This window comes from Suricata suricatta, chromosome 11 (assembly GCF_006229205.1).
Source record: "Suricata suricatta isolate VVHF042 chromosome 11, meerkat_22Aug2017_6uvM2_HiC, whole genome shotgun sequence".
NCBI classification, from domain to species: domain Eukaryota; kingdom Metazoa; phylum Chordata; class Mammalia; order Carnivora; family Herpestidae; genus Suricata; species Suricata suricatta.
In genome coordinates, this window is record NC_043710.1 from 55,773,268 (window position 1) to 55,800,893 (window position 27,626).

Below are 27,626 nucleotides of genomic sequence, written 5' to 3' on the forward strand. Positions count from 1 at the left end.
CAACACTAAACCACCCTGCCCACCCAGAAGCCAGATTTGAGGATGAACACAACAATCTGCACAACCTGAACCGCAGAACTCAGCAGGCACAAGGCGCGGAGAGGTGACCTGGGGGAGAGAGGAGATGCAGAGGGCAGGAAACTGTTTTTGCTTGTGGAGAAAGGACAGACGGGGAGAGGATGGGAAAAGCACCCTCCACAAAAGCAGCTGGAGAGAAAGTAGAAAAGTGGAAACAGCCGCAGGACCTAAGCTAAAAAGGGAGAAAGGAGAAAGGAGAGGGTTTAAATTCCATTAAGACTCTATAAACAGAGGGGGCACAGAGTCTAAAACTCAGCTCAAATACCTGTGGTGCTCTGGTGGGAAGGGCGAATTCCCAGGAGAAGAGTGGGTCTGGAGGTCGTTGGGCCTTTGGTGATTTTCCGTAATCCCGGCATCACTCCTGCTGCACAGTCGCTTGAACTTTTTCTGGGGCAGGCTGGCACCCAGCCGCAAGTCTCTGGACATCGGCAGCAGCAAGGTCCGGTGAAAGTTTCTGGGTGCGGCCGTCACCGAGCCATTGCTCAGTGAGACCCTCCCCCAGAGGATCTGAGCGGGCCAAAGCCGCAGTTCCTCCCAAGTGAGGGGTCAGGAAACAGCCGCATCTCAGATAAAACTCAGGAGGTGCTGCCTGGCAACATGATGGCATTATCACTGACAGTCAGTAACAGTGTAAAAGCGGGACGTGGTCGGAAATGGGAGACAAAGGACAGGTTCGCAATTCCTGGTCGAGGAGAGCACAGAGTTCCGATACCAGACTGGTTAGCTGAGTGACGCCATTTTCACCCCACCCGCGCATGCGCGCACACACCTGCAGGCCCCACAGCGATCCACCCCAGTAAGCTAAGCGGCGCCATCTAGTGGAGAACTACACTAAGCCCCGCCCAACTGGGCCAACCTCGCTCTTCAGGAACACCACAAATCTCTCTAGCTGCTTAGTTTACAGAATATAAAATGATTCATAGTTTGACTTCTAGGGGAAAATCCTGTAATATCAATTGTATCTCAATCTGTTCACTGGTCCATCTATTCAATTTTCTTTTTTGTCTTTCTTTTTCGTTTCTTTTCTTTCACTTGAATGCAGAAAGATAAAAAATTTATTTTTATTTTCAATTTTTATTACAAATGTCTTCCTTTATTTTTTGACTAAAAGTTTTACTTTTTAGTAAATTTTTCAAATTCTACTTTACTTCCATTATTTCAAGTTATTCTATTTCATCGTATTCATTTTCTCAAATTTTCAAATGGTTTTTTATTTGCTTAATTTTTTTCTTTTCTTTTTCTCTTTTTTCTCTAATCAGTCAAGCTCTTTTCAATAACCAGACCAAAACACACCTAGGATCTAGCATCATTTATTTGATTTTGTGTGTGTCTGTGTTGTTTTCAATTTTTTAATTTAATTTTTTTACCTTATTAATTCCTTTTGTTCCTTCAAAATGACTCAATGAAGGAATTTGCCCCAAAAGAAAAAGCAGGAAAAAATAACAGCCAGGGACTTAACTAACCCAGATACAAGCAAGATGTCTAAACCAGAATTTAGAATCATGATAATAAGAATACTAGTTGGGGTTGAAAATAGATTAGAATCCCTCCCTATGGAGATAAAATAAGTAAAAGCTAGTCAGGATGAAATTAAAAATGCTATAACTGAGCTGCCATCTCAAATAGATGCCACGGTGGCAAGGATAGACAAGGCAGAGCAGCAAATCAGCAATATAGAGGACAAACTTATGAAGAATGAAGCAGAAAAAAAGGGGGAGAGTAAAGCAAAAGAGCACAATTTAAAGAATAAGAGAAATCAGTGACTGATTAAAAAGAAACGTCAGAATCATAGGGGTCCCTGAAGATGAAGAGAGAGAAAAAGGGGTAGAAGGGCTGTGAGCAAATTATAGCAGAAAACTTTCCTAATCTGAGGAAAGACACAGACATCAAAATCCTGGAAACACAGAGGACTCCCACAAGATTCAACAAAAACCGACCATCAACAAGGCATATCATAGTCAAACTCACAAAATACTCAGTTAAGGAAAGAATCATGAAAGCAGCAAAGGAAAAAAATTTCTTAACCTACAAAGGAAGACAGATCAGGTTTGCAGCAGACTTACCCACAGAAACTTGGCAGGCCAGAAAGAAGTGGGAGGATATATCCAGTGTGCTGAATTGGAAAAATATGCAGCCAAGAATTCTTTATCCATCAAAGCTGTCATTTAAAATAGAAGGAGAGATTAAAAGTTTCCCAGACAAACAAAAATTAAAGGAGTTAGTGACCACTAAACCAGCCCTGCAAGAAATTTTAAGGGGGACTCTCTAAGGAGAGAAAAGCCAGGGTGGGAGGGAGACCAAAAGTAACAAAGACTAGAAAGAACCAGAGAACACCACCAAAAAGACCAACTCTGCAAGAAACATAATGGCAATAAACTCATATCTTTCCCTACTCACTCTAAACGTCAATGGACTAAATGATCCAATCAAAAGACATAGGGTAACAAAATGGATAAGAAATCAAGATCCATCTATATGCTGTTTACAAGAGACTCGCTTTAGACTTAAAGACACCTTCAGATTGAAAGTAAGGGGATGGCATACCATTTATTATATTGTTGGTCACCAAAAGAAAGCCAGAGTAGTCATACTTATATCAGACTATCTAGACTTTAAAATAAAAACTGTAACAAGAGATGAAGGGCATTATATCATAATTAAGGGGTCTATCCACCCAGAAGACCTAACAATTGTAAACATTTATGCTCCAAATGTGAGAGCACCCAAACATAATCATAAAATAACCACAAACTTAAAGCAAGTCATTGATAATAATACCATAATAGTAGGGGACTTCAACACCCCACTTACAGCAATGGAAAGATCATCTAAACAGAAAATCAACAAGGAAACAATGGCTTTGAATGACACACTGGACCAGATGGACTTAACAAATATATCCAGAACATCCCATCCTAAAGCAGCAGAATATACATTCTTCGGTGCACGTGGAACATTCTTCAGAATAGACCACATGCTGGGACACAAGTCAGCCCTCAACAAGTACAAAAAGATCAAGATCATACCATGCGTATTTTCAGACCACAACACTTTGAAACTTGAAATCAACCACAAGAAAAAATTTGGAAAGATAACAAATACTTGAGGACTAAAGAATATCCTACTAAAGAATGAATGGGCTAATCAAGAAGTTATGGAGGAAATTTAAAAAGTACATGGAACCCAATGAAAATGATCACACCACAGCCCAAAACCTCTGGGATTTTGAGGGAAGTCATAAGAGGGAAGTATATAGCAATCCAGGCCTTCCTAAAGAAGGAAGAAAGGTCTCAGATACACAACCTAACCTTATACCTCAAAGAGCTGGATAAAGAACAGTAAATAAAACCCAAAACCAGCAGAAGACAGGAAATAATAAAGATTAGAGCAGAAATCAATGCTACTGAAACAAACAAACAAAACAAAACAAAACAAAAAAAACCAACAGTAGAACAGATCAATGAAAACAGAAGCTGGTTCTTTGAAAGAACTAACAAAATTTATAAGCCACTAGCCAGTTTGATTTAAAAAAAAAAGTAAGGACCCAAAGAAATAAAATCAAGAATGAAAGAGATCACACCAGCACAGCACAGAAATACAAACAATAATAACCAAATATTATGAGCAATTATACACAATAAAATGTGCAATCTGGAAGAAATGGACAAATTCCTAGTAACATATAAACTACCAAAACTGAAACAGGAAGAAATAGAAAATTTGAACAGACTCATAAGTAGTAAAGAAATCAAATTAGTAGTAATCAAAAATCTCCCAAAGTCCAGGGCCAGATGGCTTTCCAGGGAAATTCTACCAAACATTTAAGGAAGAGTTAACACCTATTCTCTTGAAGCTGTTCCAAAAAATAGAAATGGAAAGAAAACTTCCAAACTCTTTCTATGAAGCCACAATTACCTTGATTCCCAAACCAGACAAAGACCTCACTAAAAAAGAGAACTATAGACCAATTTCCCTGATGAACATGGATGCAAAAATCCTCAACAAGATATTAGCCAACTGGATCCAACAATACATCAAAAAAATTATTCACCATGACCAAGTGGGGTTTATACCAAGTGGGATGCAGGGCTGGTTTAATATCTGCAAAATGATCAATGTGATCCATCACATCAATAAAATAAAGGACAAGAACCACATGTTCCTCTCAATAGATGCAGAGACAGCATTTGACAAAATACAGCATCCTTTCTTGATTAAAAAAAAAAATCCCTCAAGAAAGTAGGGATAGAAGGATGATACTTTGAGATAAAAAAAAAAGTCATATATGAAAGACCCAATGCTAATATCATCCTCAATGGGGAAAAATTAAGAGCTTTCTCCCTAAGGTCAGGAACAAGACAGGGCTGTCCACGCTTGCCACTGTTATTCAACATAATATTAGAAGTCTTAGCCTCAGCAATCAGACAAAACAAAGAACTAAAAGGCATCCAAATCAGCCAGGAGGAGGTCAAACTTTCACTCTTCATAGATGACACGATACACTATGGAAAACCCAAAAAATTCCATCAAAAAACTGCTAGAACTGATCCGTGAATTCAGCAAAGTGGCAGAATATAAAATCAATGCTCATAAAATGGTTACATTCCTATACACCAATAATGAAGCAACAGAAAGAGAAATCAAGAAATCGAGCTCATTTACAATTGCACCAAAAACCATAAAACACCTAGGAATAAATCTAACCAAAGAGGTGGAAAATCTATACACTTAAAACTATAGAAAGCTTCTGAAATACTTTGAAGACACAAAATAAAAGGAAAAATATTCCATGCTCCTGGATAAGAACAAATATTGTTAAAATGTCAATATTACCTAAAGCAATCTACATATTCAATACAATCCCTATCAAAATAACTCCAGCATTCTTCACAGAACTAGAACATACAATCCTAAATTTGTATGGAACTGCAAAATACTCCAAATAGCCAAAGCAATCTTGAAAAAGAAAACCAAACCTGGAGGCATCACAATTCAAGACTTCAAGCTGTATTACAAAGCTGTAATCACCAAGAAAGGATGGTACTGGCACAAGAACAGACACTCAGATCCATGGAACAGAATAGAGAACCCAGAATGGATCCACAAACATATGGTCAATTAATCTTTGACAAAGCAGGAAAGAATATCCAATGGAATAAAGACAGTCTCTTCAGCAAGTAGTGCTAGGAAAACTGGACAGTGACATGCAGAAAAATGAACCTGGAGCACTCTATTACACCACACACAAAAATAAACTCAAAATGGATTGAAGACCTAAATGTAAGACAGGAAGTCATCAAAATCCTCAAGAAGAAAGCAGGCAAGAACTTCTTTGACCTTGGCTACAGCAACTTCTTACTCAACATGTCTCCAGAGGCAAGGGAAACCAAAGCAAAAATGAACTATTGGGACTTCATCAAAATAAAAACTTCTGCACAGCGAAGGAAACAATCAGCAAAACTAAAAGGCAACTGACAGAATGGGAGAAGACATTTGCAAGTGACATATCAGATAAAGGGTTGGTATCCAAAATCTATAAAGAACTTAATCAAACTCAACACCCAAAAAACAAAGAATCCAGTGAAGAAATGGGCTAAAGACATGAACAGACACTTCTCCAAAGAAGACATCCAGATGGCCAACAGACCCATGAAATGATGCTCAATGTCACTCATCATCAGGGAAATATAAATCAAAACCACAATGAGATACCACCTCACACCCATCAGAATGACTAATATTAACAACTCAGTCAACAACAGACATTGATGAGGATGTGTAGAAAGAGGCTCTCTTTTGCACTTCTGGTGGCAATGCCACCTAATGCACCTACTCTGGAAAACAATATGGAGATTCCTCAAAAAATTAAAAATAGAACCCTATGACCTAGCAATTGCACTACTAGGTATTTATCCAAGGGATACAGGTATGCTGTTATGAAGGGACACATGAACCCCAATGTTTATAGCAGCGCTATCAACAATATCCAAAGTATGTAAAGAGACCAAATGTCCATTGATGGATGAATGGATAAAGAAGATGTGATACACACACACACATGCATGCACACATGCACGCACACAATGGAGTATTACTTGGCAATCAAAAAGAATGAAATCTTGCCATTTGCAACTACATGGATGGAACTAGAAGGTATCAGGCTAAGCAAAATTAGTCAGAGAAAGACAAATATCATATGACTTCACTCATATGAAGACTTTAAGATACAAAACAGATGAACATACAGGAAGGGAAGCAAAAATAATATAAAAACAGGAGGGGGACAAAGACGTTTTTTAAAAAATGTTTTATAGTTTATTTTTGAGACAGAGAGAGAGAGAGCAGGAATGGGGGAGGGGCAGAGATAGAGGGAGACACAGAATCTGAAACAGGCTCCAGGCTCTGAGCTGTCAGCACAGAAACGACACGGGGTATGAACCCACGAACCATGAGACCATGACCTGAGCCGAAGTCGAATGCTTAACTGACGGAGCCACCCAGGTGCCCTAAGACTCTTAAATATGGAGAACAAACAGAGGGTTATTGAAAGGATTCTTGGAGGGGGGATGGGCTAAATGGTTAAGGGGCATTAGGAATCTACTCCTGAAATCATTGTTGCACTATATGCTAACTTGGATGTAAATTTAAAAAATTAATAAAAATAAATAAGAAAAAATATTATACCAGTAGTCCAAAGCACAGCTACAAAGATGTCTTTTCATTCACTTATCCAAAAATATTTGCTGAATGCCTACTTATTTGAACCAGACCTTCTTCTGGGGATACCAAGAGAAAGAAGGAGTACAGAGTCTAGTGCAAGCAGCCAAGCAAATAAACAAATATTGAAATTCAAGGCATTGGAGGCTATTAGAGAGGCACGGACAAAATCAGGTGGGGTCCTAACGCACTCACCCTGAAGGGAAGGCAACTGACCACAATTAAATGACTGAAATAATTTCAATTTGAGAAACATGAATTTCACACGTCTGGAACGTAATGAGAGGGGAATGGTGGGAGGTGAGGCAAGGCAAGATTATAGCATAATCATATGCATTTATTTTTTACTCGGTATTTTCATGTCAGAATATTCTTGGTTGTGAAAAATGATTGATAAACACTTTTAATGGCTTTATTTAAAAAATCATCATATAAAAAAAGAAGAAAATTTGATTCTGCTTTTTTAAAAAATCATATGAGGTACACTCCAGTTACAGAGACAGTCCGTGCTCAGTCTTCAGCAGAAGTCCGTGGAGAGAAGGGCAAAAAGCCATGGGAGTCAGGCTAGCCTCTTCCTGCAGGTGTCCTCACTGCCACTTCTGGGCCCCTGTTGTCAGCACTCAAAATGGCAGAAATGTCATTAACCAAACCCCAGGGACTGTTGGGGTTTCCAACATAGAGAGTCTGAACCCTAGAAACTTCTCCCTTTGTGCTTCTTGCCGCCTTCTTTATATTGCCTGTCCATTCATTCTGACTGCGATGGCTTGAGGAGAAACCATGTAAATTTTCATGTGCTCCCTGATTCAGACCACTTCCCTATCTCCCATTTGCAAGGAACAAGCAATGCTTACAAGGCCCTCTTCCAGAAGCTTAGGTTTTCGGCTTCTGGCTTCTCTGGAAAGCCACAGGACTCCACCAGTTTCTCTCAGCCAACATTTTAGTCTTCAGGGCTTGAGCTGCATGGTCTGCGGAATTCCTGTCCATACTCATGTATCCACTTGTTGGCCACTGGGAGAGAAAGGGGAAGAAGAGGAGAGCAGGCTCAACAGAGCAGACAGCAGCCGTGCTCGCTCCCAGGGCCGTGGGAGGACCCACTTGCATTCTCCATCCTACGCAACTCACTTGCCTCATCCTCATCCCGGCCCTGCTACAGACCAGCACAGATAACAGCAAAGAGGACATTATCCCCTAGAAAGTCTCTGACATGTCCTGTGTACTGTAGACTGATTCTCAAGTCTTGGGTACTAAGGTCACTTACTCTTCATTCATGTAGCTCCTAAAAGTCCACCATCTCCCTGGTGCCAATCCAGAGTAATGAGAAAAAAGGGGTGGCTTCTCCTGGCAATGCCCTAGCTCCGCACGAGAGTCTCTCATCTACTTCTTTTTCTGTCATCAGAACTACGTGTTTTTGGACACATATAGGACATAAAAACATCTGCTGCATATTTATCTCTTCCTTGTTTGACCCTCTCCTCATGGGGAGGCACTAAATGCTACACACAGTAGCTCGATGGTTCTTTTCTTGGATTAGAGGGTCGGAACTTAGTACCATTTTCCTCCTCAGTTGTGTTCAGAAATCAAGACCTGAATAGTCAGGTCAATACAATAAACTTTCACTGACACCTCTGTGAGAGGATCTGTCCCTTAAGGCTTCCCCATCTGTTGGGGGCAACTAACCCACAACCTGATCATCTCGATACAATGCGGCACTATCATGAAGCTGTTGTCACCACAAGGCTATGCTATTTTCCATCCGCCCCCTATTTCACTTTACTCTGAGCCCGTCACCCCATTCTTAAGCCCAGAAAGGCAGGCCTTACCCCACTTATCTCCCACCAGGACAGGACAACCAGCATGCAGTGTGTCTCCGTCCCCTTCACCACTCCTATGCAGATTCCACCAAAACAGTGCTGCATTCTGAAAACAAAAGGGCCCACCCCAGAGAGGGTCAGCCCAGACTTTCAGTCCTTTGGAAGTACGTGACTAAGACAAATGCATGCATGTCATTAAATGAGAAAATTATCCATGCAGACTGGAAGCAAGGCATGCATAAAATGGCACAAAATGGCATAAGCTGCTGGTCACCCATTTATTCATGCATACATCATTTACTGAGTGCCTCAGGCCCTGAGGATGCAGACAAATCATGTTCAGTTCTGCTTCTCAGGAGCTGAGAGTCTTTGTGGAGGGACAAGACATAAAAACAAACCAGGACAAGACTGTGTGGCAAGTGTGAGAAGGTGAACCCACTGTGTCACTGGATCACTGAGGAGAGGCACTCAGCAAAAACCATAAAGTGGAACAAAATATTCCTTATACAATTAAGGACTTAATTCAGATGCTCACCCTTCTTTAGGCACTTACTAATAATACCCCCCAGAAGCAGGGATTATCATACCCCCTTTACCAGCAAGGAAGCTGAGACTTAGGGGCATTAAATAATGGAACTCAGAAGGAGCAAAATATCAAGACTCAAACCCAGGTGTTTTGATTCCAAATCCTATATGTTCTTTTTCACCCATACACAGTTTTTCCCCCTATACAATTCCTATATACTTAGTTTAACCTTGGCCATTAGAAGCAGTTAAAGCCCAAAGTAATGAAGAGCTTTCCAGGATGCACTGACAGCTTCTGCATTCCCAAGCTCAGGACACCAATCCCGAGTATTCACAGATCCCTGCATTTACTGATACTATACTTACTATGTGCCCCGCACCGTGCTAAGTGTTTTATAGGCACAGTATCATTTATATATCTTCATTTCATTCCTGAATTAGGTAAGGGCTGTGAGGGAGCTTGACTGGTCTGAAGCAAGGGGTGAGGAGAGGGGAGTGAAACATCTTATCACATGGCCCTCCTCTGTGCCTCCCGGATTTCAGTTCTTACTGCCATGTTTTGTTACTGTCTGTTAACTTCTCTGTGAGCTCCTGGGCGACAAGGACTATGAGTTTTTCTCTGTACTCTCAGTGCCTTCAGCCCTCAGTGTTTAGGGAATGAATGACTGAGGGGACCAGTTGTTCTAGAGGATCAGGGTCACTAAAACTGAGTTCTTACCTTGAGGAGTTTATTGTAATAGAGAAGGCAGACATGTAATTATCTACTTGTAATATAGTCAGAAAATTAAAAAACAGAGGCACAAGTAACATGTGACTATCCACATTGAGGAATTATCTTCAATTTTGAGAATCAGAAGAAAACACCTTTTCATCCTCCCTTCCAGGATTAAGTTTGCAGACACAGACAGCAACCAAAGCTCGGGTGTTAGTTCTGCACTTACTACCACCATGTGCTGGGACCAGACCTCACTCACCTTGACCACAGGCACGCTAAAGTTGGCATAGATGAAGGCGGTGGCTCCTCCAGCTTCCACCGAGCTCAGCTACAATGCCAGAGAAGAGCCAGTGTTGAAATAGCCCCTGACTATCGGACTCTGCCCCACCTGACTTCTGATGCCATCACCACAGAGATTCCTTCCTCTGTCCTCTATTTCAGCTCTGGGAGAAATACTTCTTGAAAGACAATGACCCAATTTAGGAAGTAAGGGAGACCACTCACGGCATCTGTGTTTGCCTGCAGGGCCACAGGAGGAAAGCCTTTAGGAACCCGCCTCCCTTTTTTATCCCTCCAGCTAACATCCTTACTGAGGGCCACAATAATTAGATTCAAAGTTTGAGGCCTTCAGGAAGAAACTTAGTTTATTGTCACAACCCAAGACACACACACACACGCTTCATAAACATTCTTAGTACATGAGATACCCTTTGTTATTTTCCATTTTATTTTATTCTATTCTAGTTCAGATCTCTCAAATGCTGACCACATCCACTAAATTAATTTCACAGCCCATGAATGGGTCATGACTGTGGCTTGCAGAGCACTGTTTAGACTACAATTAGTTTTCAAAGTTGGGCGTACAGGAACTACTGATTGCAGCTTTGGCATGTCTCCCAGAGCACTCGTCCCTCTATCTAGGTAACCTCAGCTAGGGAGTTTCACCCCTGGTATAGTCTGGAATTGTGGATGTGTTCTCTTAATATGAAGTTTTTTTCTGATTGTCAAATATGTAAACAACTTAAAAATACAGGAAAATACTTAAAAATATTACTCATCATCTTATCGAGAAAAAAAGGCACTGTTATAATTTACATACTGATAACTGACATTTTTTCAGCATTGACTGTATGCTTAATATACCAAGTCCTCACGGATATCCTACTTATTCCTCACAACAATCCTGTAAGTTAGAATTGCTATGGTTATAATTCACTTTTTTCAGATAGGAAACTGAGTCTCAAATTAAGTACTTCACAAAAGGTCACATAACTCCTCAGTGACTGAGCCTGATTTAACTGAGCCAGTGATAACTACGGAGTCCCTGCTTACAATCTTTATGCTTTGCCCTTGAATATTCAGGTTATTTCCAAATGTTTACTATTATAAACAACTCTTAATGAGTAACATCAACTTTTTTCATCTGACGCTGTTCTTGTAGGAAAGAGTCTGGACCACTGAGTCAGGAGCGTGTGCACGCAGCGCAACCTGACAGTGCTAGTCTCCCCTCCCCTCGTCTGTCAGAACAGTCATAGCTCCCACCACTTCCACCTGTTAGGCGTTAGGATGCTGGCACTTGTTAGAAGAAATTGAATTGACATGGTGATTCAGAACCTGGAAATGTCAGTGGTGATTTTTAGCATTTCTTAACAACCTTTGGGAGGCTCCGTGAGGGCAACAATTTGCCCCTTGTGTTCAAGTAATTAACAAACTGGGTGATTCTGTTCTAACCCCTGCTGTCCTCAACTGTGGGCTTACACAAGGGGAACCTGAACTTTCCTGCATTCCTGTACCTGTGGTTTTGCAGTGTGGTGGGAAGAAATGGCTTATCCAAGAAACTGAAAAGAGAACCTGACCTGTGTGCTATGAAGCTCCTGAGCAGGATTGCAGGGTCGGTGAGGCAGGACTAAACCTTTCACTGTTGTGTACTGGGACTGATCCTATCTAGTTTGAACAGAAAATTACAAACTTGATGTCAGTGCAGTCTTCTACAATTACTCTTAGGTTCTCCACAAACCCTGATGCTTGTTGTTAGAAATGTTTATGATGGTTTTTACCCCAACCTGAAGGTGAAAGAACTAGGCATAACCTAGCACTTCCTAGGGCCTGTGATGCCAGTGCCCCTTTAAGAGGTCCTATACCTTCTTGTGGGATACAATGATAGAAACATACCAGATAAAACTTTATAGAGTGATGTTCCCTTACATTATCTCATCAGATCCTCATGAAAACCGTATGAGGAGGCACAGGACAAGAAAATGAGCTCAAAAAATTGCTGTAGTTTGTGCTGTGGCCGTATATATATGTAAGTGGCAGAACCAGAAGTAGATCAAGTCTAAGTCCATTCCATTCCCCTGTGGAAGCCCAAAGTGCATTCCAATCTACTGTCACAAATGCTTAAAACCCAAATGTACATGCACACGTGTGTGCACTCACCCTGCCCCCCACACATACACACACTTGGCATTTTGCCATTTAAAATTGCAGGGCTCTTGCACTGATAATAATTACCATGTTACCATATGGTAAATATTACCATAATAACTGGGCCTCTGTAACCAGGGAACCAGCGGTAGGAGATATTAGGGAAGTAAAGGACGGGGAGACACCGGCCCCTAGATGTCCTACTCTTTGGTTAATAACAATATTTGTCACTGTCTGTGACCTCCCATGCCAGCCTGAGTCATCAACCAGAGATGCAACCAGCTGCAAGCAATAAGACATGCCTCCTGCCTAGAGAGCTGATGTCCCTCCGATCAGAACACTCAGAATGACCACGAGAGGCCAGACACATTAGAAGTGATAGCCTTCCAGTTCTGCAGGAAGAGGAAACTGAGTTATGTGAAGAAACACAATGGGATTATCAGCACTACAGACCAAAGTATGGCCTCTAGTTGTCCTTTCTTGGCTGTACTGTGGAGACAACACGGCACTGACAAAAGAGGGAAGGCTAAGGGGAGGTGTGTCTGCTGTTCTAATGAGCCCGAAACCAGGACTTCGGCTTTGGGGGTTACGTAGAACCCTTCTGTAACATGTTTATCCCTTCAGCAAACAGTAATATGTCTCTTATAATTTAAGTGACAGGTGATTGAAATTCTGACTTGTCCATAAACCCACACAATCTAAAGGGAAGCGGGTAGGTGAAATAATAGCAACTAGGTTCAATTCCTGTAGGATCAGGTCAGAAATTAGGAGAAGAGGCCAATTTATTTGTTAAGGGGGTTTAAAGCTGGTTTTACTGAAGATTTTATGAGGAGAGAGGAAAGAGAATTTTCACTACATACATGAGAGCATCTCAGTAGGCATCTCTATTCTTCTATAATCTTAACTATCTCATTTCTCTTTCCTCCTCCCACCACCGCTCCATAACCTCATCTCTGGGTCCATGCTTTCCAACCTCAGCTAGCCTACGGGACCTCAAAGAGAGACCCTCATATTCTCTTCCTGTGTTTGTCAGGTCCCAGGATCTCTCGGCCTTCAATGTAACCCCACTTCCCTTCCTAATTACCGCCTATGAGCAGGTCTTTTTTAAGAGTATGCAGTATAAGCTCTTTGAGGGCAGGAACTCAGACTTATATTTCTTTAGCTCCTATAGCGCCTAAAAAAATAACTGTCTGAGAGTCACAAAAGTCTCAGAGATTTTTGTGCTAGATAGATAGATGATAGATAGATAGATAAAATCAGTATCTGACACTGTTTTGAAACCCATAAAATAAAAGCAGTATAAATAGTCATTAAATAAGAGGCTCTGGTCCTTCCAAAGCAAGACTCACATAGATCATAAATGTTGCAACTCGGTTCCCAGACTTCATTCTGTACAGTGGGCTGGTTGGTGACTGAGACAAAAATAAAGCATATAATTATTTTATGCACATGGCACCAGAATAACTGTCAGGATCCCAACATACTACAAGGAGGAAAATGGGGGTGTCACAGAGGGCTATTCCCTTGAGCCACACCTCGATGAGTACTCACCCTTGCTGGCAGGTCCTCCATTAATGTTTTTATTTTACTAATTTATCGGAGACTCATTTAAATGAATTGTATACAGTTGATCCTTGAACAATATGGGTTTGAACTGTGCAGGTTCACTTGTACATAGATTTTTTTTGGTAAGTGCTGTTAACGTGTTTTCTCTTCCTTATGATCTTAATAACATTTTCTTTTTAAATTTTTAATGTTTTTTAATTTATTTTTGAGAAACAGAGAGAGACAGTGTGAGCATGGGAGGGGCAGATAGAGAGGGAGACACAGAGCTAGCTGTCAGCACAGAGCCTGACGTGGGGCTCGAACCCACAAACCATGAGATCATGACCTGAGCTGAAGCCAGATGCTTAACCGACTGAGCCACCCAGGCACCCCAATAACATTTTCTTTTATCTAGCTTATTTAATTGTAATATCACAGTATACAAAATATGTGTTAATCAGTGGTTTATGTTATCAGCAAGACTTCCAGTCAACAGTAGGCTATGAGAATTTAAGTGTTTGGAGAGTTAAAAGTTATACAGAGATTCTTGACTGTGCAAAGGATGGGCCTGAGTTGTTTAAGGGTCAACTGTGCTAATCAAACAGAATTGCCTGTCAGTAGTGAGAGTAATATCTGAGGTTAACTGTACCTTCGGTTCCAGGGAAATAAATGTGTAGATATACTATTACAGATCATTATTCCATAGGAACACAAAGGCATAAGATTGGAATTCCAATTATTTGTGAAAGAGACACACTGGTGTCACAGAACAGTGTTCTATGACAAATACTTAAGAGATATAATTTACATTCACCCAGTGTAAGAGTACTTTTCAGTGAGTTTTGGTAAATTTTGACCAGTTGTGCACCTCTCCCACAAACCAATTTCAGAGCACTTGTCTCAGCTTAAAAAGTTCCCTTACGTCAGTTCGTAGTCAGTCCCTATCTAACCCTAACCCTGGGCAACCACTGATGTACCTTCTGTCTCTATAGATTTGTCTTTTCTAGAAATTTCATAATAAACAGACTCCTAAAATATGTAGTCTTTTTTTACTTGGCTTCTTTCACTTAGCATAGTGTTTTAAGGTTCATCTGTATTGCTGGCTATATCAATCATAGTTCATTCCTTTATTACTGCTCAGTAGTATTCCAGTGTGTGGATATAGAAAAACTTGTTTTTTCATTCACCTGTTGATGAGCATTTGAATTGTCTTAGCTATTATGAATAAATCTGTTATAAACATTCTTTTTTTTAAGGTTTTTTTTTGTAACAGTTGTTTTTTTTTTAATGTTTATTTTAGAGAGGGAGGGACACAGAGTATGAGCAGGAGAGGGGCAGAGAGAGGGAAACACAGAATCTGAAGCAGGTTCCATTCTCTGAGCTCTCAGCACAGAGCCCAATGCAGGGCTTGAACTCATGAACCATGAGATCATGACCTGAGCCGAAGTCATGATGCTTTACTGACTGAGCCACCCAGGTGCCCCTAAACATTCTTATACAAGTCTTTTTATTTAAATTTATTTATTTATTTTGAGAGAGAGAGAGAGAGAGAGAGAGGGAGGGAGGGAGGGAGAAAGTGCGAGCATGTGAGTGGGGAGGGCCAGAGAAAGAGACAGAGAGAGAAAGAGAATCCCATACAGGCTCTGCGCTGCCAGCACAGACCCCAGTGTAGGACTTGATCTCATGAACTGACCTGAGCTGAAATCAAGAGTTGATGCTTAACCAACAGAACTCCCTGGTGCCCCTCTGGTACAAGTCTTTGTATAGACCTATTTCCTTTTCTCTTGGGTAAAATACTTAGGAGTGGAATGGCTGGATCATACATAAGTGTATGTATAACCTTTTTATTTATTTTTTTAATGTTCCCTTTATTTTTGAGAGAGACACAGATACAGAGTGCAAGCTGGGCAGGGGCAGAGAGAGAGGGAGACACAAAAGCAGGCTCCAGGCTGTGAGCTGTCAGCACACAGCCTTACTCGGAGCTCACATTCATGAACCATGAGATCATGCCCTGAGCAGAAGTCAGATGCTTAACCAACTCAGCCACCCAGGCGCCCCTGTATGTATAACTTTTTAAGAAACTGCCAAAATATTTTCCAAAGTGGCTGTACCATTTCACATTTCCATCAGCATTGTATGAAAGTTTGAGCACCTGCACACTTCCATCAATACTTGATATTTTCTCTCTTTGTTATTTAGCCACTGTAATAGGAGTATGGTGCTATCTCACTGTGGTTTTAATTTTTATTTCCCTAATGACATTTGGCATATTTTTGTGTGCTTATTAGCCATTCATTTATTTTATTTGGTAAAGTATCTATTCAAGTAACCTATTTCATTATTAACCTATACATAATATTAATTCAAATAAGCCAATTTTAACATATTACTTATTTATTTAATTTAAAGTTTAATTTATTTATTTTGATAGGATGGGTGAGGGCAGAGAGAGAGAGGAAGAGAGAGAATCCCAAGCAGGCTCTGCACTGTCAGCACAGAGTTCGATGTGGGGCTCAAACTCACAAACTGTGAGGTCATGACCTGAGCCAAAATCAAGAGTCCGAAGCTTAAGTAACTGAGCCACCAAGGGACCTCTCAAATAAGCCTATTTAAAAATTTTGAGTTATGGGGTGCTTGGCTGGCTCAGTTGGTAAAACACACAACTCTTGATCTTGGGCTTATGAGTTCAAGCCTCACATTGGGCATAGAGCTTACTTAGATAGATGATAGATCAATACATAGAGAAATGATAGATAAAGAAAAAATTGAGTTCTTATTATTGAATTATAAATTCTTGATATATTTTGAATACAAGTTCTTTATCAAATATATGATTTATGAATGTTTTATCCTAGTTTGTGGCTTGTCCTTTCATTTTCTAATGATGTGTTTGAAAAGCAAATGATTTTAATTTTGATGTCTAATTTATCACTATTAATTTTTCTTTTATGGATTATGTTTTGCTATCCTAAGAAACTTTGCCTCATCACAAAGATTTCTCTATGTTTTCTTGTAGATATTTTATAGTTATGTATTTTACATTTAGGTCTATAATCCATTTTTAGTTAATTTTTGTATATGGTGTGAGGTAAGGGTCTAAAGTTGTCGTTGTTGTTGTTGCATTTTGCAAGTAGATAGCCAGTTGTCTCCCAGCACCATTTGTTGAAAAGAGTATCTATTCCTCATTGAATTTCTGTGGCACCTTTGTCAACATTCAATTGACCATAAATGTGTAGGTTTATTTCTGGACTTTGTTCTGTTCCACTGACCTATGTGTTTATCCTTCTATCAATACCACACAGGCCTGATTATTGTAGCTCTATATTACATTTTGAAATCAAGTAGTGTTGTGTCCTCCAACTTTGTTCTTTTTCAAAGTTTTGGCTGTCTTGGGTCCTTTGTATTTCCATATACATTTTAGGAGCAGCATATGCATTTTTACAAAAATAAGCCCCTCCTCTAATTTTGATAAAGCTTGGGTTGAGTCTATAGATCAGTTTTGGGGAGATCTTTTAATCCTCAAAAATTACTTGCTAGATACCCATCAACAAAGATGGGCAGTTGAAATCATGTGGTAAGAAAAGTGACTGGAAAAAAGACAATTTTCACTGGGAAGTCCCTGGATGAAGCAAGACAGAAGACTACATTCTTCTCCCCACTAGCAAATTTTAGAGAAGGGTGATGGTGGCCCAAAAGGAAATGAGTCAGCAGCAGTCTGCTTGAAACTAAGGCTTTCAGACCTTCTTGCAACAAGAGTTTTTGTTCTAAGATTTCACTTGGTATTCCCTGAGAGCATGTTAAGGGCTCTGCCCCAGAGAAGTAATGAATAACCTGGTTCCCTACCCCAGGAGATTGATCATTGACCCCATACTTACCGTAGCATGGTCAAAGTGAGGCTCATAGTGACCACCAATTCCATAATTCACCACCTGGAGATACTCTGCATAGGGAGGCTGGACATCAAGGCCTGTGAGGGCACCAATGCGATGATCAAGGGTTACCAGCAGTGGGTCAACGGTGTCCTTCAGCCAGGCACTAAAACACACCACAGGTTGGAGCATCAATGATCTGCTGCCAGAAATGACTATATGTCTGTGAATGAATGAGTTACATCAATTGCCAGAAGGAAGGATGGAAGAAAAGCAGGCAGGCTGAAGAAACAGCCTAAGCGTGGACACAAAGGTATAACAATACAGAGTATGCACACATGTGAAAGTATTTGGTCTATGAAAGGAGTAATGAGAGTCAAGACTGGAAAAGTAGGCTCAGGACATGTTAATAAAAGCTGAGGCCACCGTGGTCATAAAACTGGTCTTTGCAGGTAGTGGATAATCAGTGAAGGTTGGTGGGCAGGAAAGTGATTTATTTGGTGGTTAGGAGTTCACAGGTGGCCATTTAAAGACCAGTTCCAGTGAAGCTGTGAGGACAGAACAAAATTTCAAAGAGATGCAGAGTGATTGTAGGGAAAAAAAGAGGAGGTAATGAGGGTCTCAGTTTCTTTACCTGAAAAGTAAAAAGAATACTCACCTACCACTGGAAAAGCAATGAGTCTAAGTAGAAGGTTGAATTTTCTCTTTGACACTACAGTGTCATAAAGGTTAGAAAAGCAATGAAGCTGAGGCCATATGGACCTTCCAAAGTTTAGAAAATAACTCCTAATAAAAGGTCACAGAATGTACCAGACCAAAGAAGTTAAGCCAAATGATTCTGAATCAAAGCTTTCATTATTCACCTCGCTTCCCAGACAAAAACTATCCACCCATCCTGAGGTCTGGCCTCTCCCCATGGATGCCATTGTCACTGTCTCTCGTGGCTCAGATGGGGATTCATCCTCTTACTGATCCTAAGTCCTGTCTTTACAATGCAAATCAAGGATTGAGGGAAGAGGATAAAACTGGGCTCTCAGCTGAATCTGCCTCTATAAGCCATCAGGTCCAGAGATTCCGGCCACCCTTCTTGCCTGAATGTTGGCAAGTCATGTTCTGAATATGAGTCAGGAAGCAGGAATGGAATCTTATAAAGTCAAATTCCACATGGAGGCAGGACTGAATTCTCTGGAAAAGCAGTCCTGATTAGGAGAATAACTACACACTTATTTTCTGGTTTGGGGCATAGAAGCTATGTTAAGCCTTTCCCAAAGGGCCTCCTAGTTAAGTTCCCAGACTACATAACTTGTCAAAGGCCCTTGGGTGAGAGGAGTAGAAATTTCTTCCTCTCAACAAGAATGTACAGACACAACACATGAACTATGGAGTCTCTAGCAGCATCTCATCTCTGAATGGCTGTTGCTGACCTTTCATTGTACCACAGGCCTGAGGACAGGCAGCAAATATGACTGGAGTCCCTACCAGGGAAGACCTCTCTTACCTTTTGCTGATGCGGTACTCCACCGGCAACTGCTTCTCACCTGATGCCACCACGGATCTCTGTAGCTGACGGGGAGGACATAAGAGAAAGTACAAATGGTTATGATGTGAGGGAAGGACTCTATCATTTCCATAGACCTGCCCTTCACTTCAATGTAAACCTAACAATTGCCATTTCCAAAAAGAAAAAAGAAGGGAAGAAGGCACCTGGGTGGCTCAGAGAATTAAGCATGACTCTTGGGTTCGGTTCAGGTCGTGATCCCAGGGTTGTGGGATGGAGCCCCGTGTTAGGCTCCACACTGGGCATGGAGCCTGCTTAAGACTTTTCTCTCTCTCCCTCTACCCTCCCCCATACATTCACACTCTTTCTCAAAAAGTTATTTTGCTCATGCTACAAATTTAGTAATAGCTATCAATCTCGAAAATAAGAAATAATAAATAACCAAAAAGATCTCAGAGTTAAAAATAACCTTTAGCATCATATCTGGTAGACAATAAGCACTCAATAAAAGTTTGTTGGGGCGCCTGGGTGGCTCAGTCAGTTAAGCATCCAGCTTCGGCTCAGGTCATGATCTTACGGTTCTTGGGTTCAATCTCCGTGTCGGGCTCTGTGCTGACAGCTCAGAGCCTGGAGCCTGCTTCAGATTCTGTATCTCCCTCTCTCTCTGCCCCTCCCCTGCTAGCGCTGTCTCTCTCTGTCGCTCAAACATAAATTTAAAAAACATTAAAAAAATTTTTTTTAATTTGTTAACTGACATAAAGTGCTATTTGAATTCTGAGACTGTGGGTTCCGTCAGAACAAGGCTGTTTCCACTCTTTGTCTCCTAGTGGTGTTACGGTAGGCCTGGCCTACAGTAAGCACTCAGTGTTGGTCAAATTAAATGAATACCTCTAACAAACGGGGAAACTCCCTATCCTCGAGCACAGCCCATTCCTCTGAATAATTCCAACAAAGCCCTTCCCAACAAAGAATCAAAATCTATTTTGCTGCAACTGCCTTAATTGGGGCGGGGGACCCAAACAGTTTCAAAGTAATTAATTTAACTGTTTCTATTTTGTTCTGTATGTGTAGATATAAATTTTAAGTTCTTTAAGTTTATTTATTTATTTTGAGAGAGAAAGAGACCACTTGAGCAGGGGAGGGGCAGTGAGAGAGAGAGAGAGTCTATTCAGGCTCCGCAAAGTCAGTGCCCCCACAGCAGGGTTTTATCCCATGAACCAAGCTGTGAGATCGTGACCTGAGCCGAAAACCAAGAGACAGATACTTAACTGAGTCACCCAGGTACCCCTAAATTTTTTAAATAAAATGGCTTCTAACTGCAAAAGCACTGTACCAGCAACAGAAAGAGATTTTTTTTTTCATTAGGGAGAGTGAGAGGAGGAGAGGGACAGAGGGAGAAAGAGAGAGACACAGAGAGGGAGAGAATCTTTTTTTTTTAAATGTTTATTTTTGAGAGAGAGAGAAAGAGAAAGCATGGGAAGGGTGGGCAGAGAGAGAGGGAGACAGGGATCTGAAGCAGGCTCTGTGCTGATGTTATGCCCAGATTTTTAATATCACCCCCAAAAACCAGAAACCACCGGGGAGACCGAGTCACACATGCAAAAGCAAAGGGCTTTATTACGAATTTAGGCTCGCGGAGCCTAAACTTGGGCTCATAGACTTTACCGGCTCAGTGGATTCATGCTGAGAGCCCCGAACAAAGCGGGGGCAGGGCCTTTATGGGTTTGGGAAGGAGAAGTTATAGGAAATTGTGACACAGGTACAGGGGTCCAATCATTATAGCATAACATCATTGGCAATAACTGTAACCAATTACAGAGTAGACCCAGGACCCTCACGTAGGGCGTAGCTTCTATTTCTAGGCCTGCCCTTAGAAATGTTAAGGGTGTTAGCTGGCCTTTCCCGATTGGGTGTTACAAGGGTGGTCCCTCCTGCCTTGGACAATGTGTGCCCTTCTATTGTCTAATGATTCTGAGAAACCAACACCTAGGCCTCCAAGGTCAGAGGGGAAACTGGAAGCTCAGACCTGCATCCTTACACTGACAGGAGAGAGCCTGATGTAGGGCTTGAACTCAGGAGCTGTGAGATCATGATCTGAGCCAGTCAGACACTTAGCCAACTGAGCCACCCAGGTGCTCTGAGGCAGAGGGAGAAAGAGGAAGGGAGAGAATCTTAAGCAGGTTCAATGCTCAGTGCACAGCCTGACACAGGTCTCAATCCCATAATCCTAGGATCATGACCTGAGCCAAAATCAAGAGTCAGACGCTCAACCAACTGAGCCACCCAGGCACCCCAGAAAGAGAAATATTTACATAAGGATGTATCTACTTCTGCATCTGTCATCAGAATGTCAGTTCCATGATGGCAAGTCTTGTTATTGCTGTGTCCCTAGGGTCCAGAGAAAGCCTGGCTGGGAGCAGGTACTCAATATTGGTGAAATGAACAAATAAATGAAAGAATGAATGAACCAGAGTCCTGTGCTTAATGACCCAGCCCTGTGAAGTCACAGGCATTCAGAGCAGAACACAGGGCAATGAACTGCACAAGACAGACATCCTTTCCCTTCTTGGAGGCTTCCACAGTATTATTGTTCCTGCTGCTAAACCAGGTAGACAACTTTGAAGAAGTCTTGTCCTTTCCTTGGACCCATTAACCTCACTATAAAATGCAGCATGTGGGGGCGCCTGGGTGGCTCAGTTAGTTGGGCGTCCAACTTCAGCTCAGGTCATGGTCTCACAGTTCATGGGTTCAAGCCCTGCTTCAGGCTGTGTGCTGGCAGCTCAGAGCCTGGAGCCTGCTTCCAATTCTGTGTGTCCCTCTCTTTCTTTCTGCCCCTCCCTTGCTCATGACTTGTCTCTCTCTGTCTCTCAAAAATAAATAAATGTTAAAAAAATTAAAAAAAAAATAAAATGCGGCATGTGAACAATACATTCTTGGGAGGTCCCCTCAGCCTATCCTTCTATGGGACACGATGCAGGAAATCAGTAGGTGACTGATAATGCTTTTGTCTAATCCCTCACCTGGCATCCTCCCCTGAGCCCTTTGTAGAGGGGAGAGGAGACATTCATAAAGGAGTTGCTCCCTTATGTTTTTCTAGGGCAACATTGATGGTTTAAAGAAAAATCCTAGGGATTCTCCACTCCACCTCCCTCCCCATTAAAGAGTCACTTTGCTCTTAATCCCTTTAACATTATTGTACACCAGCAAGTCATTCACATTTGGGGGCAAATATTTATTGGTTATTCTCTGTGCTGAACAACATGCTAGGCACTGGAAGTACAACATATGGAGCAGACATGAGTCTGTAGTGGGGCCACAATGGACAAATACAGAGCACTAAACAAACATTAAGAAAGAGCATGTAGTCCCTTCTGATGGGGTACAGGAAGGCTTCCCAGCATGCACAAAAGACAACTGGAATCATACAGTTGAAAAGAGGCCAAGGGAAGAGTGCTTTAGGCAGAGAGAAGAGTGTGTGCAGAGGCTAGTGGGATCATGGTCCATTCGTGGAGGTGCAAGCTGTTTAGGGTGGCTGGGGTGTCAAGTGCAAGGGACACATGCTGTGGAGGGTGTCAGCAGCAGACAGGCCAAGGAACATTAAGTGACATTTAAGCGACACATAAAAGAGTTTAAGCAAGGGCTTGACTTGATCAGATGCAACCTTTTAAAGATTACTCTGGCTGCAATGGGCATAATACGGGGTTAGGCATTTCAAGAAGGATGACATACGATCCGTCCTACTTTACATTCTAGTTGAGGACACAGGATGCTAACCCTTGAAACTAGCTGTGATACCAGACACCAGAAAAATGGCAGAATAAATGAAAAAAAATTAAGTACCAGACAACTGGTGACAAAAAGAGAAGTTCTTATACGTAGCCCCAAGAAATGCTCTGAGTAAAAACAAAACAAAACAAAAAACTGTTCCTACTGAAAGAGCCCATGGAAGTGGACCAGAATGAGGGCTAGTGGGCCCAGAGGGGCATGTTTCACGCATGGGTAGGATGTGGATAGAGGGAAAAGTGACAAGACAGCCTTGTCTGGGATAGGAAGCAGATTAATTTAATTCAACACAAGCCACTGAAGCCTCTGAGCTCAGTTCCTGGGCAGCAGCCCCACCCTATAAGCCAAGGCTTATTCCTGGCAGAGCCAAAGACCAGACAGCGATCAGCATCTCCGGATCAGCTTCTGGGAAAAGGGAGAGTGGCAAAGTCTGTGCAGGCCAAATAGATGACCTGGCCACAAAGCACTGCCGGGTGGGCTGCCTGTCCTAAGGAAAAAGTAGCCACTGGCCAAATACTACCACTGGTTCACTAATTGCCAAAGCTTCTATAGGTACTTTGTTCCAATTGACCAGTGGAGCTTAATCTCTCAAAAATCTTCTTGTGCACAAAGATTCCAGACTTCACTGGAGGGCCTTCTAGATGAGATGACTACTGTTACTCTTATCCCTCCAACCCACATCTGCTGGTAGAATCTTCCTTAAAATGCACAGAACTGATCATGCCCAGCTCCTGTTTAAACTGTCGGACAGCTTCTCCCCTGCCTATGGGATGGCATCCAAGCTCCCCAGCATGGTGTTTTCGGCACTTCCTCAAGGAATCTCACCATATAGCTTCATCTTCAGTCACCTCCGACCCCATCCCTGGCACACTTTGGCCACCAAGCCTCACCCCATTCTCTGAACACACTGCATACGATAATGAGGTCCTTGCATATTGTCTTGTCTTCCTGCAATACCTTTTGCCATCTTGTTATTCTGATTAATTTCACATGTGCAGAGAAACCTTCTCCATTTCTCCCTGCCCCCCCATCTGCCCTTCCCTCAGAGGAAGGTTCACTTTGTGATGCTGCCACAGCACAGCTCCCGGCACACGCCTCTATGACAGCACCTATCACAGGGTACTGTAAATATCTGCTTTCCCTCATTAAGCTGTGAGCTCCCAAAGGGAAAGAGCCAATACTTAATCCCTGTACATGTCCAGCACTCAAGACAATGTGTGGCCCACAGCAGGCTCTGTACTATTGGTGAACAGTCAAATAACTGCCTGGTTGAACAGCTACCATCAAGGACACGATGACGTAAGTAATTCAGAGACAGCCTTAATATGCCATTTGTAAAGAGGCAATGTGCTTATAAAAATGAGATAGATGGTGACATTTTTCTAAATATTTGCCACGCTTCCTGGGGGAGGATTAAACCCATTGTGGTCACATGCTTTGCCTTGACCAGTGAAACAGGGACAGAAGTACTGTCTGGCTCTTTGAAGCAGAAGCTTTAGGAGCCAGCTAGGAGTTTGCCACCTCTGTCTTTTTTGTCTCCTATGAGACTGGAAATGGCCCAAACATAGGCTGCTCTGTTAGGCTGGGTCTCGAAGATCTTTGTTGTTGTTGGGTCTGAGATCTGGGGGCTGTTTCTTACTGAACATAATTTAGCCTAAGTTAGCTGAGACAGGAAGGCAGAATAACAGAGCAGCCATCGACGTACCCCTAAATTCCAAGTCTGGCTTTAGCTGCATATGTGACCTCCATCAAGGCTCTTCCCCTCTCTGGGCCTCAGTTTCCTCTTTAATAAAATAATCTAGTTAAACTAGATAATGTTTCCACTCTATAATTCTGTAAATCTGCACTAGGATAACATTCCTTGCCCATCATTTTACCCTTTTCTTTAAAGTTTTTTTTTACATAGTTAAGTATTCTCTACACCCAACAAGGGGCTCGAACTCATGACCCTGAAATCAAGAGTTGCATGCTCTTCCAACTGAATCAGCCATGTGCCCCCTCAGCCTTTTTTTAAAAAACTTTTTAATGTTTATTTATTTTTGAGACAGAGACTGAGTGGGGGAGGGGCAGAGAGAGAGGGAGACACAGAATCTGAAACAGGCTCCAGGCTCTGAGCTGTCAGCACAGAGCCTGATGCAGTGCTTGAACCCACAAACCATGGCATCATGACCTGAGCCGAAGTCAGATGCTTCACTGACTCAGCCACCCAGGTGCTCCAACCCCCTGCCCTTTTTTAAAAAAGAAATTTCTACCCATTATGTGGAATGATTGACATTGGGAAGAAGGGATACTTACTTTGGAATTTTTTAGGTAAAAGTGACATATAGTGACATGTACAGATCTCAAGTTCACCATTTGCTGAATTTTAACAAATGCACACAGCTGCATATTCTACATCCCTAACAAGATATCAAGAGCACATTTTCAACCTCCAGGAAATGCCCTTCTCCCCTTTTCCAGCCAATTCCCTCCCTCCAGAAGCAACAACTACTGTCATTTATTTTCACCATTGATTCGTTGTATGGAACGGTTGGCATTTTGAATTCCTGGCCTGATACAGTGTGTAGTTGTTCAGGCTGACTGTTCTCACATTCCTGAGCTCCAGGCATGTGATGACACAAAGAGAAGTTCTTGGCAGGCTTTGAGGACACTCACCCACGGTTCTGCAAGTCCTCTAATCTTCTGAGCCTCCAAGTCACTGACAAAGTCATGGTACAGAACAACGTAGGGCTCCAGGTGGATGACCTCCTTCCGGATGGGCTGGAGCAGCAGGTAGGGGCTGGAATTTGTCTCATAGGAGCAGTAGAGGCTAGGGATTTGGTAGTGAGTAGGCTAGAAGGAAAGCCTAGAATCAGCATAAGAGATGAAGGGTCTAGGAGCAGAAGCCAATATAGGGGAACTATGGCATAAAAACGTGGCATGTGGGAGATTCAGAATGCGGTCACTCTGATTCCAACGAAATGAGCTTGATTTTTTTAATGCATCAGCCTTTTCCCCTCACATCATTCCAATTCTACCTTCTCTTTCTCTAGCTAAGCCTGTTCCCCCTTTTTCTTTCCCTGAGGAATCCCACCTGGGACCCCAGTGTCTGACATAACCCTTCGTAGGTGTCTCTGGTCTGCAGGTGGGGTACATTGGGCCTCTGGATGACAGCCTCAGCTACCACCTGGTTGGGGCTCTCTGCCAAGAGCTTTTCATATTTCAACACATTCCTGGCCATCCTCTTATTATCTGGGCCTGGAAGAAATCAGAGCAGGGAATAATACAGATTACCAAACAGCAGTCTCAGGGAGGGCTCCCAAATTTCCTACAGCTTCCCTGTTACACATGACCAACCACTGGACACCCTGAATAACTCCTGTGTCCATGTACAGGAGGATGGAAGGCTCTCACTCCCAGAAGGGTATCTTGTATTAAAGAAGATTGAGTTAGGCCTGGTAGATCTGAGGGTGCAAAGGACTTTGGGAAGGAAAGTGGTACTTAACACTGTTAGATCAAAGGATCATAAGGATGACAGCTCTCAGATAGCATGATGGTAAGTTTTATGTATAGGGAAGAAGCTTTACTCATTCATTCATTCATTCATTCACTCATTCAATAAATCTTCAATAAACATCTACCATGTACTGGATGCTGTGCTAGAGGCTAACTTCCCAGAGTTTAGAGCTGAACAGAGAAAGCTATGTTAAATAACTACTTACAATAAAACCCATAAATGCCATGAAAGGGAAGTCCAGAGAGCCAAAGCCTATAGCAGAAAGTTCCAACCCATTCTTCCCTGGAGCAGTGAAAGCTAATTCATTTCCAAATCTACTAAATTCTTCAAAATTCCTTAACTGGCCTACACATAGAACAGTGCAGTATGAGACAAGGGAGTTCTAGGCTTCAGTTCTAGCCTGGGTTCCCATAGGGGTCTTATGTAGTATTTGTGCCCACCTGCTGTTGCTGCCCACTTTGGCTGTAAGATGCCCCAGGGGTTGGCAGCCACCCATGGCGTGCTAGCTCTGTGCATGATTTTCAGCACCTCTCAGAAGGATGTGCTGAATTGTTCTAATGCTCCCAAAGCATCTTTCTCTGAGGAGATCAATGCGCTTCTAACTACCACCACCACCATCACCACCCTGGCAAAAGAGGGGACAGTGTTACTGTTTTTTTTTTTTTTAACAAAAAGGGAAATGAAGTTTGGGAGAATGGAAATGATGAGCCCTAAACCTCAATGAAAATATTGCAAAACCAGAGGCGCCTGGGTGGCTGAGTCAGTTGAGCGTCCAGCTTCAGCTCAGGTCATGATCTCATAGTTAGTGGGTTCGAGCCCCGCGTTGGGCTCTGTGCTGACAGCTAGCTCAGAGCTGGGGACCTGCTTCTAATTCTGTGTCTCCTTCTCTCTCTGACCCTCCCCTGCTCGCCCTGCTCTGTCTCTCAAAAATAAATAAAAAACATTAAAAAAAAGAAAAGAAAATATTGCAAAGCCAGAAATGGAACTGGTAAGTTCATATTGTTGTGTCCTGCTTATCCACCTATAACTGTGCGCAGTTTGCGTTCTCTGGGACAGGCAAGGATTTTAGCAGGTCAAGAACAAAGAAGGATTGAGTTCTCATTTTGCCTGTTTTAATTGCTAACGTGTTTCCAGACCATATGGCTACTTCCTTATCCTACTTTGC

At 42.1% G+C, this 27,626-nt stretch overlaps 1 protein-coding gene across 1 annotated transcript in view; it reads right to left on the reverse strand.

The window, feature by feature from the left end:
* Nucleotides 1-7,111: 7,111 nt before the first annotated feature.
* P4HA3 (prolyl 4-hydroxylase subunit alpha 3) overlaps nucleotides 7,112-27,626 on the reverse strand; it is a 50,442-nt gene continuing 29,927 nt past the window's right edge. The window contains exons 10-17 of the mRNA XM_029915631.1: nucleotides 26,039-26,202; nucleotides 25,621-25,797; nucleotides 19,183-19,247; nucleotides 17,691-17,850; nucleotides 13,620-13,682; nucleotides 10,106-10,174; nucleotides 8,616-8,712; nucleotides 7,112-7,803 (exon numbers count right to left, since the gene is read on the reverse strand). Coding sequence (XP_029771491.1) covers nucleotides 7,733-7,803; nucleotides 8,616-8,712; nucleotides 10,106-10,174; nucleotides 13,620-13,682; nucleotides 17,691-17,850; nucleotides 19,183-19,247; nucleotides 25,621-25,797; nucleotides 26,039-26,202 — 866 coding nt within the window. The 3' untranslated portion in view covers nucleotides 7,112-7,732. The remainder of the gene's footprint in view (nucleotides 7,804-8,615; nucleotides 8,713-10,105; nucleotides 10,175-13,619; nucleotides 13,683-17,690; nucleotides 17,851-19,182; nucleotides 19,248-25,620; nucleotides 25,798-26,038; nucleotides 26,203-27,626) is intronic.